The sequence below is a fragment of the Anomaloglossus baeobatrachus genome, chromosome 5 (genome assembly GCF_048569485.1).
Source record: "Anomaloglossus baeobatrachus isolate aAnoBae1 chromosome 5, aAnoBae1.hap1, whole genome shotgun sequence".
Taxonomy (NCBI): Eukaryota; Metazoa; Chordata; class Amphibia; order Anura; family Aromobatidae; genus Anomaloglossus; species Anomaloglossus baeobatrachus.
The window spans coordinates 323,022,601-323,038,093 of NC_134357.1; the positions used below are offsets into that span (position 1 = coordinate 323,022,601).

Consider the following 15,493-nt stretch of genomic DNA (forward strand, 5'->3'; position numbering starts at 1 on the left):
TGCAGGAAATAACTTTATTCCTCCCGGCAGCCTCGGGCTTTCAGTCATAGGGGTGTGGCCGGCACAGTTTCAGTCACTGCTTAGTGCATGGTAAGAGGCGGCTGCACAAATATGACTGAAAGCCCAAGGCTGCTGGAAGGAATAAAGTTAATTCCCCGTACCCCTTACCTGCACCCCATTATTTGCTGAATTTATGGATCTACAATAAAGGGCATTTGGACACAAATGGTGAGTGCTGCTCCTCCAATTCTTTTTTGTATCATTTTGAATAAAGTTAATTTCCTGCAGGCAGCAGGGCTCTCAGTGCGGAGGAAGCATGGCATCAGAACGCTATTAACCTACAAATTAACCCCAGGTTAATAGCATTTTTTTACATGACAGTTTCCATTTAATACCAGTGAGAAGTAACAGGTTGCTCTATACGTCTTCTGTAGTGGTCACTGAAGTAGAGATGTACAACTTCAAATCCCAAATCAATTGAAAATATTAACACAATTAGAAATCGATAGCAGCAACATATCGCAAAACAATTGGCAAGTTTATCAAAATGTTTGAAAACTAAGCGATACTAATAAAAATAAATCAAAGGTCAATTATTAACTACTGTATTTTTCATTTTATAAGACGCCTCGGTTATAAGACACACCCCAAATATAGAGATAAAAAAAGGGATCCGTCTTATACTCTGGTGATCTTACAATAGGGGAGCGACAGCAGTGGTGGAGCGGGGTAACCGGAGGCAGGGGGCAGTGCTGGTGGAGTGGGGTCACCGGAGGCAGGGGGCAGTGCTGGAGTAGGGCAATGCTGGCTGCTGTGTGGCCGGCTGTGCTGGTTGCTGTGTGGCCGGCTGTGCTGGCTAAAGTGGAGCAGGGTGGTGCGGCTATGTCGGCAGTGCAATCTTCAAATAATGCCACGGGGAATCGTCGCCTGCGCAGATTGAGGTCTCGGCTCAATGACAATCTGAGAGCTCCATCTGCACACGTGCCAACTTCTGGTAGCATTATTTGAAGATTGCACCACCGACATAGCATCTCACTCGCCTGCTCCACACAGCGCCTACCGCAGCCAGCACAGCCCTACACCACCGACAGAGCATCTCACCTGCCGCAGCGAGCACAACCCCGTACCGTCGACAGGGTATCTCACCCGCGCCAACACAGCCCCGCTCCACTGACAGAGCATCTCACCCGCCGCAGCCAGCACAGCCCTGCACCACGGTCAGAGCATCTCACAAGCCACAGACAGCACAGCCCTGCGACACCCTGTTCCATACAGCGCCCACCGCAGCCAGCTTAGCGCCCATTCTCCACCCCTCCGGTAAGCTACATTCGGATTTTAAGATGCACCCCTCATTTTCCTCCCAAATTTTTGAGAGGAAAGTGCGTCTTATAATCCTAAAAATACGATAAGTCACACGACTGTAATAAAGAGCATGCTAGAGAGGCAGAGTCTCTCAGAAGCAAAGATGGTCAGAGGTTCACCAATCTGTGAACAACTGCATCAAAAAATTGTGGAATAATTTCTGAAAAATGTTGATCAATGTAAAATTGCAAATGCTTTTTATATCCCACCATCTACAGTACATAATATTATAAAATGATTTGGAGATTTGGGAGAAATCCATATGTACAAGGGACAAGGCTGACAGTCAATATTGGATACTCATGATCTGTGGGCCATAAATAACTTATATTTGAGCAACTTTCCATGGGATTAAGTCAATCATTCTTTGACTATAACTTGCTGTGATAGCTGCTAAAAATGTAATTCTCTGTAGTAAAAAAGGCAATGTGTTTTTTTTCATTAATTTACACCAGAATAACTACTGTAAGTAATCATTCTCCAAACAGAAAGACGCCGTCCATGCATTATATGACAGATGTACAGCGCCCCACGGCTGTAAGAGAGCAGTAGATGTTCTGCTCAACATGTGTAGGATGGTTGGAGGCAGGTGCAGCGCTTCAAGATCTTTTCTCAGAGGAATGTGAACTATTCTGAGCCTACAGGCCTGCATGTCCCTCTTCAGCTTGTTTATAATTAGGGAGAGTCAGCCCATAGGGATGGAGGAGGGGGATCTGTAGTGTCTTCCCAAAATAGATACATTCCATGTGGGGAGAGAAGCAGCGTTTGAGAACAGAGGGAGGGATTTAGAGAAGTATGGAGCAGGAACATAAACATCCCTGGACTGAGGAAAGTTACCATCTTCTCCAGCAGTAACTGATATATGACCGCAAGGGAAAATATGATAGGTAGGACACTACACATGGGGGCAAGGCAAAGGTCAGTGCTTTATAGGGTCCTGAAAAAAGTCACTGTATAATGTGTGTTCTCTTTCTAGAACCCAAAATATTTGCATGTTATCATAAACCCTGGAAACAAGGGATCTGCAAAATAGGTGGCGTGGTGGAAGTCCTTTCATTTCTCTGGGGCTAACTATGTGTTGTCTTCATATAATCAATCATAATTTTCATTCCTTGCACTGGTAGGAACTAATAAGAAAGAAATTTCCACTAAACTGTAATTTATCGCTGGCTGTTTTCTTTCCTTTTAGGCCATGTGCCGACGGCACTATGTACCCGCGGATATCTCCGCAGGTACATCAGCAGGTTTCCTGCAGCTGATCCCCGGAATCCGCAGCTATACATATATATACTATGTATAGCTGCGGGATTCCAGCAAAATAGCTGCGGTAAACCTGCGGACATTCATGCGACTTACCTGCGGAAGTCCCAGCCTCTATCTCCATACTGGAAGGCCAGGAATTCCGCAGGTAAATCCGCATGAATAATTGACATGCAGTTACGTGCGGCTGCGGGACATCCGCAGCATATTCCGCAGCCGCACATACCGCAGCATGGACACAGACACTCCCTATTTCCCATAGGATAACATGGGGAGTGTCTGTACTTGCTAAAACCTGCGGATTTATCTAGAAAATCCAGATAAATCCGCAGGTTTTCAACGGCAAAATCCACGGGTACAGAGTCCTGTGGGCACATAGCCTAAAGGCCGCTTTACACGCTGCAATCTCACTAGCGAGATCGCTAGCGTGCGTACCCGCCCCCATCGTTTGTGCGTCACGGGCAAAAATCGCTGCCTGTGGCGCACAAAATCGCGTGGACCCGTCACACTACTTACCTGCCTAGCGACGTCGCTGTGACCGGCGAACCACCTCCTTTCTAAGGGGGCGGTTCGTTCGGCGTCACAGCGACGTCACTAAGCAGCCGCCCAATAGAAGCGGAGGGGCGGAGATGAGCGGGACGTAACATCCCGCCCACCTCCTTCCTTCCTCGTTGCCGGCGGCCGCAGGTAAGCTAAGGTTCCTCGTTCCTGTGATGTCACACATAGCGATGTGTGCTGCCGCAGGAACGACGAACAACATCGTACCTGCAGCAGCAACGATAATTGGGAATAGGGGGGGATGTCACTGATTAGCGATTTTGAACGTTTTTGCGACAATTCAAAATCGCTCATAGGTGTCACACGCAACGACATTGCTAACGCGTCCGGATGTGCGTCACAAATTCCATGACCCCAACGACATCGCTTTAGCGATGTCGTGGTGTGTAAAGCGGCCTTTAGTGTTTTTTTTACATCTAAATAAAATGTAACATTTGGGTGTTGTAATATGATTTTGCAATACTGGATGGGAACATAGGAAGTCTCCTAGGCCAGTCTCCTAAAGACTTATGAGGCTGTTGAGTTTGGTTAATGAGATCTGTGGTGGATCTGGATGTTGTGATCTGTACAAGGAGCATGACACTCAGGCATGTGAAGCCGGTCTTAAAGGTAAGGTCTCGCGTTTTTTTATTTTTGTATTACTAATAGTGATTATGAAATCAAGTATTTTTAATACAAAATTAAACTCACTGTTTATTTAGTTTTTATTTAATTCTAGTTTTACTGAAGCACTGGGGGCTGCCATCTTGGATTTGCTATGTGTAACAACAGTTACTTCCTTTATGGCAGCCCCCTGTGCATAGAAGATCGTTGTCGGGCTCCAACCCTAAACTGTAACATAGAGAAGGCGTCTGCTGTGAAATGGATACGCCCTTTGGGCTGTCCAGATCACAGCAAAGGGAGGAGATCAGCGCCATCTTTGTGGAGCACACAGTGTAAGCTGTGTGCTGCACTTTACCCGTGTCACTCGCTGGGATGGATGGGGTGCGTACCGACACTGGGCACCGGTGATTGGACCATTACTGATCCTGGTGTGCTTCTCCCCACTCTGCCGCTCACCCTCACACTCCGCTCACTCCCCTCTGCTGACTTTCCCCCTCCCCCACCACTCGCTCACCCCCATACTCCACTCACACCCCCTCCGCTGACTTTCCCACTTTCCTGCCGTTTGTTCACCCCCTACTTTGCTCATACCCCCTGGGAAACTGGGACACAGTCAGCGAGCGCTGGGGCACTAGGACATAGTCAGCGAGTGCTGGGGCACTGGGACACAATCAGCGAGTGCTGGGGCACAGGGACACAGTCAACGAGTGCTGGGACACAATCAGCGAGCGCTGGGGCACTGGGACACAGTCAGCGAGTGCTGGAGCACTGTGCAGCTGGCCTTAGTGACATTTTAGACATTAGGATCACTTTGCGGCCAACAACAAAATGGCTCCGCACTGTGATCCAAAATTTCATTCTCTCTTACTCTTTTGAAAACACCCAGATCGGAAGGGGGAGTTGACATCACACAGATGAGAGCAGATTCTGCCCACTTTACTGCAGCTGTAATGTGAGCTAGTTCTACAGTAGTTATACAGCAGGATTTCAGCAGCTGCTCCCCCTAGTGTTTAAGAGTGGAAAATAACAAACTTTTAATTTTTTTTTAGATTTTTGTCAATTAAAAACAAATAATATTATTTAAACATAACATTACAACATTAATACTTTAGATTTTTTCAGTAATTGAAAAAAAACTTTGACGACACCTTCTCTTTAAAGAATAGCTGACATGTCAAAAAAACGCTATTAACCTGTAATTATGGGGTTAATCTGCAGCTTAAGGCTACAAGCGCACACTACATTTTTTTGTCTCGTTTTTGATGCTTTTTTTGTGCAGTTTTGTTGTCAGAACTTTCTGACATCTGACTTTCCAGCAAAGTCTATGAGAAGGCAGATTTGCTATGCGCACATTGAAGTTTATTTGTCAGCTTTTTTTGTCAAACAAGTTTGTGACAAAAAAAATTCAGCATGTTCATTTTTCTTGTGTTTTTGTCAACATTTGTCACAAAGATGCATGCTGTCAAAAATGCACCTACATTACAAGCGTTTCTTTTTTACATTTCCAAGCTATCTCTGACAAGGTGCAGTTTTGGTTGCAGTTTGTGTGCAGAAAAAACTGCAGCGTGTCCATGTTGCCTAAAAGCGTTTTCAAGCTGGATGAGCCCGGCTACCAAGAGGAAATGAGCTTTATTTCTCCTGGCACCCTCCGGCTATCAGTCATAAAGGCACAGCCGGAGCAGTGTCAGTGACGGCTCAGTATACCATGAGTGGAGGCTGTAACAACACCCCAGTACTGACTGACAGTTGCCTCAGCAGTGATACAGTGCAGAATTGGCTGTCAGTTAAGCCTGCTTTACACACTTCAATAGATCTTTCAATCCGTCGTCGGGGTCAAGTTGTAAGTGACGCACATCCGGCATCGTTCGTGATGTATTTGCGTGTGAAACCTACATGCGATCGATATTGAACGAAAATACGGTGATCGCATACACGTCGTTTATTCCTCATACATTGGACGTTTTGTTGTATGAACCTAGTGAATTGTAACGTGTGACATCCATCATACGATTTTGATGTCTGATGCTATGTGCGCAGGTTTGCACTCCGCAGCTTAAAAAAGGTCTGCTTCAGAGCGCAGCTGAAAAGCTGCGTTCTGAAGCACCTCACAATGTCTGTCATGCACTAATCTCTGTCAGTCGGTCACTATCTCTGTCCCTCACTCTCTGTCCATGTCAGTCTATCCCCCTCTCTCATATACTCACCGATCCCCGATCCCCGGCGCTGCACGGCATTCACACTGCTCTGGCGGCTTTTACTGTTTTGAAAAAGCCGGCCGCCCATTAAACAATCTCGTATTCCCTGCTTACCCCGCCCACCGGCGCCTATGATTGGTTACAGTGAGACACGCCCCCCACGCTGAGTGACAGGTGTCACACTGCACCCAATCACAGCAGCCGGTGGGCGTGTCTATACTGTGTAGTGAAATAAATAATTAAATAATTAAAGCCAGCTTTACACCTTACAATTAGGTATGCGATCTCGTATGCGATGTGACACGCCCAGGTTGCATACGGGATCTTATGAGATTGCACGTAGGTCGTTCATTTGTTGTCACACGTGTGTTAGTAGCCTATGTTAAATTGATCAATTTTGTGTGCGATCCTTTAGATCATGTGTTCTGTGACGTATGCATCGGGCACCCTTTTTTTTTTTTATTTATTGACTTGACAAGCGTGTGTAATGTGTAGGGATGCGTTTTTACTATGTCATCTGCCATTCAGCTCTGCTACATGGCCGCTGACAGCAGCCACAGACAGCCATGCAGCAGCGGTGAATGGCAGATGACAGCAGACACAGACAGAGCCGCACTGTCAGAATAAACTCGGGTGAACTTCACCCGACTTCATGGTCATGCTGCGGCTCTGTCTGTGTCGCGTCCTGATTAGCGGTCACCTGTGAAGGGCTCACCGGTGACCGCTAAACTCCTGAGTAACTGAATTGAGCAGCCCTCTCTCATACTCACCGATCCCCGATCCCCGGCGCTGCACGGCATTCACACTGCTGCGGCGGCTTTTACTGTTTTGAAAAAGCCGGCCGCCCATTAAACAATCTCGTATTCCCTGCTTACCCCGCCCACCGGCGCCTATGATTGGTTACAGTGAGACACGCCCCCCACGCTGAGTGACAGGTGTCACACTGCACCCAATCACAGCAGCCGGTGGGCGTGTCTATACTGTGTAGTGAAATAAATAATTAAATAATTAAAAAAACGGCGTGCGGTCCCCCCCAATTTTAAAACCAGCCAGATAAAGCCATACGGCTGAAGGCTGGTATTCTCAGGATGGGGAGCTCCACGTTATGGGGAGCCCCCCACCCTAACAATATCAGTCAGCAGCCGCCCAGAATTGCCCCATACATTATATGCGACAGTTCTGGGGCTGTACCCGGCTCTTCCCGATTTACCCTGGTGCGTTGGCAAATCGGGGTAATAAGGAGTTATTGGCAGCCCATAGCTGCCAATAAGTCCTAGATTAATCATGTCAGGCGTCTATGAGACACCTTCCATGATTAATCTGTAAATTACAGTAAATAAACACACACGCCCGAAAAAATCCTTTATTGGAAATAAAAAACACACACACATTCCCTGGTTCACCACTTTAATCAGCCCCAAAAAGCCCTCCATGTCCGGCGTAATCCAGGATGGTCCAGCGTCGCATCCAGCGCTGCTGCATGGAGGTGACCGGAGCTGCAGCAGACACAGCCGCTCCGGTCACCTCCACGCAGCTAATGAAGACAGCCGTGCGATCAGCTGATCTGTCAGTGAGGTTACCCGCTGTCACTGGATGCAGCGGTGGCCGCGGGTAACCTCAGGAACAGCTCAGCTGATCGCGCTACTCACCTCAGTTGCTGACTGGAGCGGCGGTGAGTAGCGCGATCAGCTGAGCTGTCACTGAGGTTACCCGCGGCCACCGCTGCATCCAGTGACAGCGGGTAACCTCACTGACAGATCAGCTGATCGCACGGCTGTCTTCATTAGCTGCGTGGAGGTGACCGGAGCGGCTGTGTCTGCTGCAGCTCCGGTCACCTCCATGCAGCAGCGCTGGATGCGACGCTGGACCATCCTGGATTACGCCGGACATGGAGGGCTTTTTGGGGCTGATTAAAGTAGTGAACCAGGGAATGTGTGTGTGTTTTTTATTTCCAATAAAGGATTTTTTCGGGCGTGTGTGTTTATTTACTGTAATTTACAGATTAATCATGGAAGGTGTCTCATAGACGCCTGACATGATTAATCTAGGACTTATTGGCAGCTATGGGCTGCCAATAACTCCTTATTACCCCGATTTGCCAACGCACCAGGGTAAATCGGGAAGAGCCAGGTACAGCCCCAGAACTGTCGCATATAATGTATGCGGCAATTCTGGGCGGCTGCTGACTGATATTGTTAGGGTGGGGGGCTCCCCATAACGTGGAGCTCCCCATCCTGAGAATACCAGCCTTCAGCCGTATGGCTTTATCTGGCTGGTTTTAAAATTGGGGGGGACCGCACGCCGTTTTTTTTAATTATTTAATTATTTATTTCACTACACAGTATAGACACGCCCACCGGCTGCTGTGATTGGGTGCAGTGTGACACCTGTCACTCAGCGTGGGGGGCGTGTCTCACTGTAACCAATCATAGGCGCCGGTGGGCGGGGTAAGCAGGGAATACGAGATTGTTTAATGGGCGGCCGGCTTTTTCAAAACAGTAAAAGCCGCCGCAGCAGTGTGAATGCCGTGCAGCGCCGGGGATCGGTGAGTATGAGAGAGGGCTGCTCAATTCAGTTACTCAGGAGTTTAGCGGTCACCGGTGAGCCCTTCACAGGTGACCGCTAATCAGGACGCGACACAGACAGAGCCGCAGCATGACCATGAAGTCGGGTGAAGTTCACCCGAGTTCATTCTGACAGTGCGGCTCTGTCTGTGTCTGCTGTCATCTGCCATTCACCGCTGCTGCATGGCTGTCTGTGGCTGCTGTCAGCGGCCATGTAGCAGAGCTGAATGGCAGATGACATAGTAAAAACGCATCCCTACACATTACACACGCTTGTCAAGTCAATAAATAAAAAAAAAAAGGGTGCCCGATGCATACGTCACAGAACACATGATCTAAAGGCTCGCACACAAAATTGATCAATTTAACATAGGCTACTAACGCACGTGTGACAACAAATGAACGACCTACGTGCAATCTCATTAGATCGCATATGCGACCTGGGCGTGTCACATCGCATACGAGATCGCATACCTAATTGTAAGGTGTAAAGCTGGCTTTAGTGTTGTAGATTGGTTACAGCCATCATTCGCTATATACTGAGAGGTGACTGAAACTGCTCCGGCTGTCCTCTATGATTGAAACCTAGAGGCTGCTGGGAGAAATAAAGTTAATTTCCTCCAAGTGGCTGGTCTATCAGTGCGGTAGCCAGAGGCTGCCGGGAAAAATAAAGTTAATTTCCTCCCAGTGGCTGGTCTATCAGTGCGGTAGCCAGAGGCTGCCGGGAGAAATAAAGTTCACTTCCTCCCAGTAGCTGGGCTATCAGTGCGATAGCCAGAGGCTGCCAGGAGAAATAAAGCTAATTTCCTCCCAGTGGCTGGTCTATCAGTGCGGTAGACAGAGGCTGCTGGGAGAAATGAAGTTCACTTCCTCCCAGTAGCTGGGCTATCAGTGCGATAGCCAGAGGCTGCCAGGAGAAATAAAGTTCACTTCCTCCCAGTAGCTGGGCTATCAGTGCGATAGCCAGAGGCTGCCAGGAGAAATAAAGCTAATTTCCTCCCAGTGGCTGGTCTATCAGTGCGGTAGACAGAGGCTGCTGGGAGAAATGAAGTTCACTTCCTCCCAGTAGCTGGGCTATCAGTGCGATAGCCAGAGGCTGCCAGGAGAAATAAAGTTCACTTCCTCCCAGTAGCTGGGCTATCAGTGCGATAGCCAGAGGCTGCCAGGAGAAATAAAGCTAATTTCCTCCCAGTGGCTGGTCTATCAGTGCGGTAGACAGAGGCTGCTGGGAGAAATGAAGTTCACTTCCTCCCAGTAGCTGGGCTATCAGTGCGATAGCCAGAGGCTGCCAGGAGAAATAAAGTTCACTTCCTCCCAGTAACTGGGCTATCAGTGCAGTAGACAGAGGCTGCCGGGTGAAATAAAGTTCACTTCCTCCCAGTAGCTGGTCTATCAGTGCAGTAGACAAAGGCTGCCGGGAGAAATAAAGTTCACTTCCTCCCAGTAGCTGGGCTATCAGTGTGGTAGCCAGAGGCTGCCAGGAGAAATAAAGTTCACTTCCTCCCAGTAGCTGGGCTATCAGTGTGGTAGCCAGAGGCTGCCAGGAGAAATAAAGTTCACTTCCTCCCAGTAGCTGGGCTATCAGTGTGATAGCTAGAGGCTGGCAGGAGAAATAAAGTTCACTTCCTCCCAGTAGTTGGGCTATCAGTGTGATAGTCAGAGGCTAGCAGGGGAAATAAAGTTCACTTCCTCCCAGTAACTGGGCTATCAGTGCAGTAGACAGAGGCTGCTGGGAGAAATAAAGTTCACTTCCTCCCAGTGGCTGGTCTATCAGTGCGGTAGCCAGAGGCTGCCGGGAGAAATAAAGTTCACTTCCTCCCAGTAGCTGGGCTATCAGTGCAGTAGACAGAGGCTGCTGGGAGAAATAAAGTTCACTTCCTCCCAGTAACTGGGCTATCAGTGCAGTAGACAGAGGCTGCCGGGTGAAATAAGGTTCACTTCCTCCCAGTAGCTGGTCTATCAGTGCAGTAGACAGAGGCTGCCGGGAGAAATAAAGTTCACTTCCTCCCAGTAGCTGGGCTATCAGTGTGGTAGCCAGAGGCTACCGGGAGAAATAAAGTTCACTTCCTCCCAGTAGCTGGGCTATCAGTGTGATAGCTAGAGGCTGACAGGAGAAATAAAGTTCACTTCCTCCCAGTAGCTGGGCTATCACTGTGATAGCCAGAGGCTGGCAGGAGAAATAAAGTTCACTTCCTCCCAGTGGCTGGTCTATCAGTGCGGCAGCCAGAGGCTGCCGGGAGAAATAAAGTTCACTTCCTCCCAGTAGCTGGGCTATCAGTGTGGTAGCTGGAGACTGGCAGGAGAAATAAAGTTCACTTCCTCCCAGTAACTGGGCTATCAGTGCAGTAGACAGAGGCTGCCGGGTGAAATAAAGTTCACTTCCTCCCAGTAGCTGGTCTATCAGTGCAGTAGACAAAGGCTGCCGGGAGAAATAAAGTTCACTTCCTCCCAGTAGCTGGGCTATCAGTGTGGTAGCCAGAGGCTGCCGGGTGAAATAAAGTTCACTTCCTCCCAGTAGCTGGTCTATCAGTGCAGTAGACAGAGGCTGCCGGGAGAAATAAAGTTCACTTCCTCCCAGTAGCTGGGCTATCAGTGTGGTAGCCAGAGGCTACCGGGAGAAATAAAGTTCACTTCCTCCCAGTAGCTGGGCTATCAGTGTGATAGCTAGAGGCTGGCAGGAGAAATAAAGTTAATTTCCTCCCAGTGGCTGGTCTATCAGTGTGGTAGCCGGAGGCTGCCAGGAGAAATAAAGTTCACTTCCTCCCAGTAGCTGGGCTATCAGTGTGGTAGCCAGAGGCTGCCGGGAGAAATAAAGTTCACTTCCTCCCAGTAGCTGGGCTTTCAGTGTGATAGCTAGAGGCTACCGGGAGAAATAAAGTTCACTTCCTCCCAGTAGCTGGGCTATCAGTGTGATAGCTAGAGGCTGGCAGGAGAAATAAAGTTAATTTCCTCCCAGTGGCTGGTCTATCAGTGTGGTAGCCGGAGGCTGCCAGGAGAAATAAAGTTCACTTCCTCCCAGTAGCTGGTCTATCAGTGCAGTAGACAGAGGCTGCCGGGAGAAATAAAGTTAATTTCCTCCCAGTGGCTGGTCTATCAATGCGGGAGCCAGAGGCTGCCGAGAGAAATAAAGTTCACTTCCTCCCAGTAGCTGGGCTATCAGTGCGATAGCCAGAGGCTGCCAGGAGAAATAAAGTTCACTTCCTCCGAGTAGCTGGGCTATCAGTGTGGTAGCCGGAGGCTGGCAGGAGAAACAAAGTTCACTTCCTCCCAGTAGCTGGGCTATCAGTGTGATAGCCAGAGGCTGCAGGGTGAAATAAAGTTCACTTCCTCCCAGTAGCTGGGCTATCAGTGCAGTAGACAGAGGCTGCCGGGAGAAATAAAGTTCACTTCCTCCCAGTAGCTGGGCTATCAGTTTGGTAGCCGGAGGCTGCCAGGAGAAATAAAGTTCACTTCCTCCCAGTGGCTGGTCTATCAGTGCGGTAGCCAGAGGCTGCCGGGAGAAATAAAGTTCACTTCCTCCCACTAGCTGGTCTATCAGTGTGGTAGCCGAAGGCTGCCAGGAGAAATAAAGTTCACTTCCTCCCAGTAGCTGGGCTATCAGTGCGGTAGCCAGAGGCTGCCGGGAGAAATAAAGTTCACTTCCTCCCAGTAGCTGGTGTGACGACCTGGGCCCTGAACGTCTTGGGGCACATGTCTTGCAGCGGGATCAAGACACACACAAGCACTTTGTCACTTAAACAATCTCGGTGATTTATTCACATCCTCATAAACCACGCAGTGTAATGGGCCACAGCCACTTTCCCGCAGGACAATGTCTCACTGTCTGTTTAAACTGCCGATTGTTCATACAGTTCATCCTCTGGCATCAGCCAGTAAAGTCCACCTTTGTGGGGTGTTACCTGCCAGTAGGTTTGCAGGCTGTCAGTCTGCCTCCATCCAGTCCAGGGAGACTCTCACACTGGGCTCAACATCCCGGCCCTTGTACACGTTCCAATTCCTCAAAGCCTCAGTGGATTCTGCAGCTCCCTGACATTTCAGTGCCCTCACCAGCTCTGTATGCACAGGATCTCCTGCACATGTGCTCCAACCAAGATGGCTCCCACCAGCACACAGAGATCATGTGACAAACGACAACTCCATTAAATCTCATGAGACACACCTACGTATGGGAGGTATGTGGATGGTCAGTCCCGCCCATCACTTCTGACCATCCCATGAACCCAGCCCTGAATGTGTACAACAATCCTCATGGAACTACAAGTTCCAGAGAAACATTCCAGGTTCAGATCGCAGAGAATTTCCACCTCTGTGACACATACCGGCCATCTGCCACATTGCCGGTTGCATCCTTACATATCCCCCCCCTCTGTTCCAACCTGTAGGGTGGAACACTCGACAACCTACAGGGACCCTGAGACAGGGCATTAGGGAAACCATACCCTACCAGTCGAATGGGCCCTCTATGACAACTTTGAGTTCCTGCTCCTGACATACCATCTGCCACTGTCACCAAACCCTCCTCAGTGAACCCTCTTCTCAGACACGTCCGCCGGTCCGACATATCGTTCCATAAATGTCTCCAACGGTCAGTGTGGTAGCGAGACACTCCTTTAGTCGAAACTACCGTGCGGCCTGACTCTGCGCTATCCAGTCCACTAGAGGGGCTATTGTCCAGGTACCTCACCACCGAGCTGACAGGAGATCTCCCATAACTAGACCCTGCGCACTCTCTGTTTGCCAATCTACTATGGCCTCTGCTCTCATGATGTCTCAGGTCACCTTTCCATCTCCGCCTTTTCACACCACCACTTTTGGCTATGGACCAGTCACTCCCTCCGTCTTTTCTTTTAGATTTTGTCTTCGAGGGCTTGGACCCTTCAGAGTCTGTGCCATAGCCTGATGTATAAGTAGGTTTTCCATAACCTAGGCTCCCTTCCCTACAGGACCTACTTCCCTTGCCAGTCAAGGCAGCACATTCATCAGGTGGACTACACTTCTTCTCTGGGCCCTGGCCCGAAAGCGGTCGCGACCTCACACTAACTTGACAAAGTTTCTCTGCAATCTTCTGTCTTTCAAGATCCATTTGCTTTATTTCTTCCAGGTATCCCAGGCGGTATTCTAGGAGAACTCGTACGTTTTCAACACACTCCTTTGTTCCTACCATGACACATGGAACCATACTAACTTCACCTGGTAACCTTTATGATGAACCTCAAGTCTTACTCTCGTCACACCGGACGTATCAACCATCTCCTGCATGACTCTTCCATTTCTGCCAATCAGTTTCTTGACAAGTTCTCTGGGCACTTGTGTGACCTCTTCCACAAAATCCAACAGCTTTCGAGCTGTTTTCACTGCTTCTTCAGTTTTCCCATAGATTTGGAATGTTCCACTGTGTTCTTTTAATTCAACAGCTGTAATACCTGGAACCTTCCTGGCTTGCTGAATGTTTCTTCTCAGCGCTCTTAATGCGAGCCCAATTAATGATTTCTTCACCACCACAACTTCCTGAAATTCTACAGTGAGCTGCTTCATACACTCCAAGCGTCTGGTGTCTTCTTCCATCTGTGCCGAGATGAGCCATTTCGTACGAAGACACTGCAGGTGCATGTCACTCAGGATAGCCACCCGCTTCTTTGTGACATTACTTGCAGAGCACACCACCAACCGACAAGTCTCTGGGGCAAAGTACACTTCACAGGCCCCTACGGCCTTCTTAAACTTCTCATGCATTGACTTATGGGCACAGGCTTCTCTTAGGTCTTCGGGCACATCTACCATGCACTTAAAGAATGGACAGGTTTCTTTACCTTCAAGGATATTAGACCATTCCTTTGGTCTCTTGCATCTATCTTTTTCTCTCATCAACAGCTCCACCTCTTGAGTTACACACTCCTTCGGTTCAGCTCCAGCCTCAGAGCCTTTGGGTTTGCTACTCTTCTTAACCAAGACAATCTCTATGTCTTCCATCTTGATCTTACCAGGCAGGTCACTCAGGCTCTCAGTTCCTGATGAGACCTCTGGTCCAGACTTCACCTCCTCAGAGGCTTTTTTCACTTCTACACCACAAGCTGTCTATTGGGTCTTCACTGCATTACCGTCAACTTCCTTGCGGGTCTCTGCAGTGTAACCTTCAGTCTTCTTTTTTTCTGCCAGGGTGTCACACGCTTCAGCGTGGTACTCTGTTCCTCTTAGAACTTTGGCACCATTTTCACCCTTCATCACCCCAACACTGGGTAATTTACCGGTCAGCTCACCATGACCTCTATGGATTTGTACTTCACCAACACTCTCCAGGATTCCTTGTCCTGTTTTACCCTCTAGGATTTCACCTCCTACAGCGCTCTCGTCCGACAGACCTTCTGCTTCATGCTTGGAATCTATAGGAGACACCACCATTACTGCTTTGGTTGGCTCATTTTTTGACATGTCACCCTGCTGATGTCTGTCGTTATAATGTGTCAGTTCAGTTTCTGATTTATCTTTCTTGTGTAGGATATCGCTGTCTGACTCTACTTTAGCAGTTGCTACTGGCAACGTGTTTTCCTCGACCAGGTACTTCACTTTCTCAACACCCTCAGATGGTATACCTTGCACTACCTTTCGGCGCTTATTACGTCGCCGGCGTCTGGAGGAGGTTTTACCCTTCTCAATTGTCTGTACCTCACTGCAGTCTCTTGTCCTTTTATAAGAGTCAGTGTCCAATCTGGAGTCATCGTCACTCCCCCTGGCGTCCTGGACTATCATGTCCCCACTTAACCAGATATCTGCCTCCCTTTCTGGAGCTACCCCGTTTTTAACGGTCACACCATTGGTTATTCCCTTAGTCCTTATGTCACTAAGTTGAGTCCGTCCATCATTTTCTTTGGTCACCCCTAACTTAGGACAGTCAATTTTAGGAGGTGCTATCTCCTCCTTACCACACATAACTCCCCAACAAGGACCCCTTTT

At 48.8% G+C, this 15,493-nt stretch overlaps 1 protein-coding gene, 1 long non-coding RNA gene and 1 pseudogene across 5 annotated transcripts in view; 1 reads left to right on the top strand and 2 right to left on the bottom strand.

Annotated features, from left to right (window-relative positions):
- Positions 1-15,493, bottom strand: part of LOC142311388 (uncharacterized) — a 62,003-nt gene that overhangs the window by 12,896 nt on the left and 33,614 nt on the right. The gene's annotated exons all lie outside the window — the stretch shown is intronic.
- LOC142311387 (regulator of G-protein signaling 9-binding protein-like) overlaps positions 2,149-15,493 on the top strand; it is a 79,506-nt gene continuing 66,161 nt past the window's right edge. The window contains exon 1 of one of the 2 annotated variants that reach the window (XM_075349769.1): positions 2,149-2,249. Coding sequence is in view for 1 of the 2 variants with exons in the window: in XM_075349766.1 (XP_075205881.1) it covers positions 2,225-2,280 (56 nt within the window). In the remaining variant the exon portion in view is untranslated. Of the gene's footprint in view, positions 2,281-15,493 lie in introns of both variants that reach the window. The other variant, XM_075349766.1, reaches the window with a different exon arrangement.
- On the bottom strand, positions 2,430-14,407 carry LOC142310519 (RNA-binding protein FXR1 pseudogene; annotated as a pseudogene).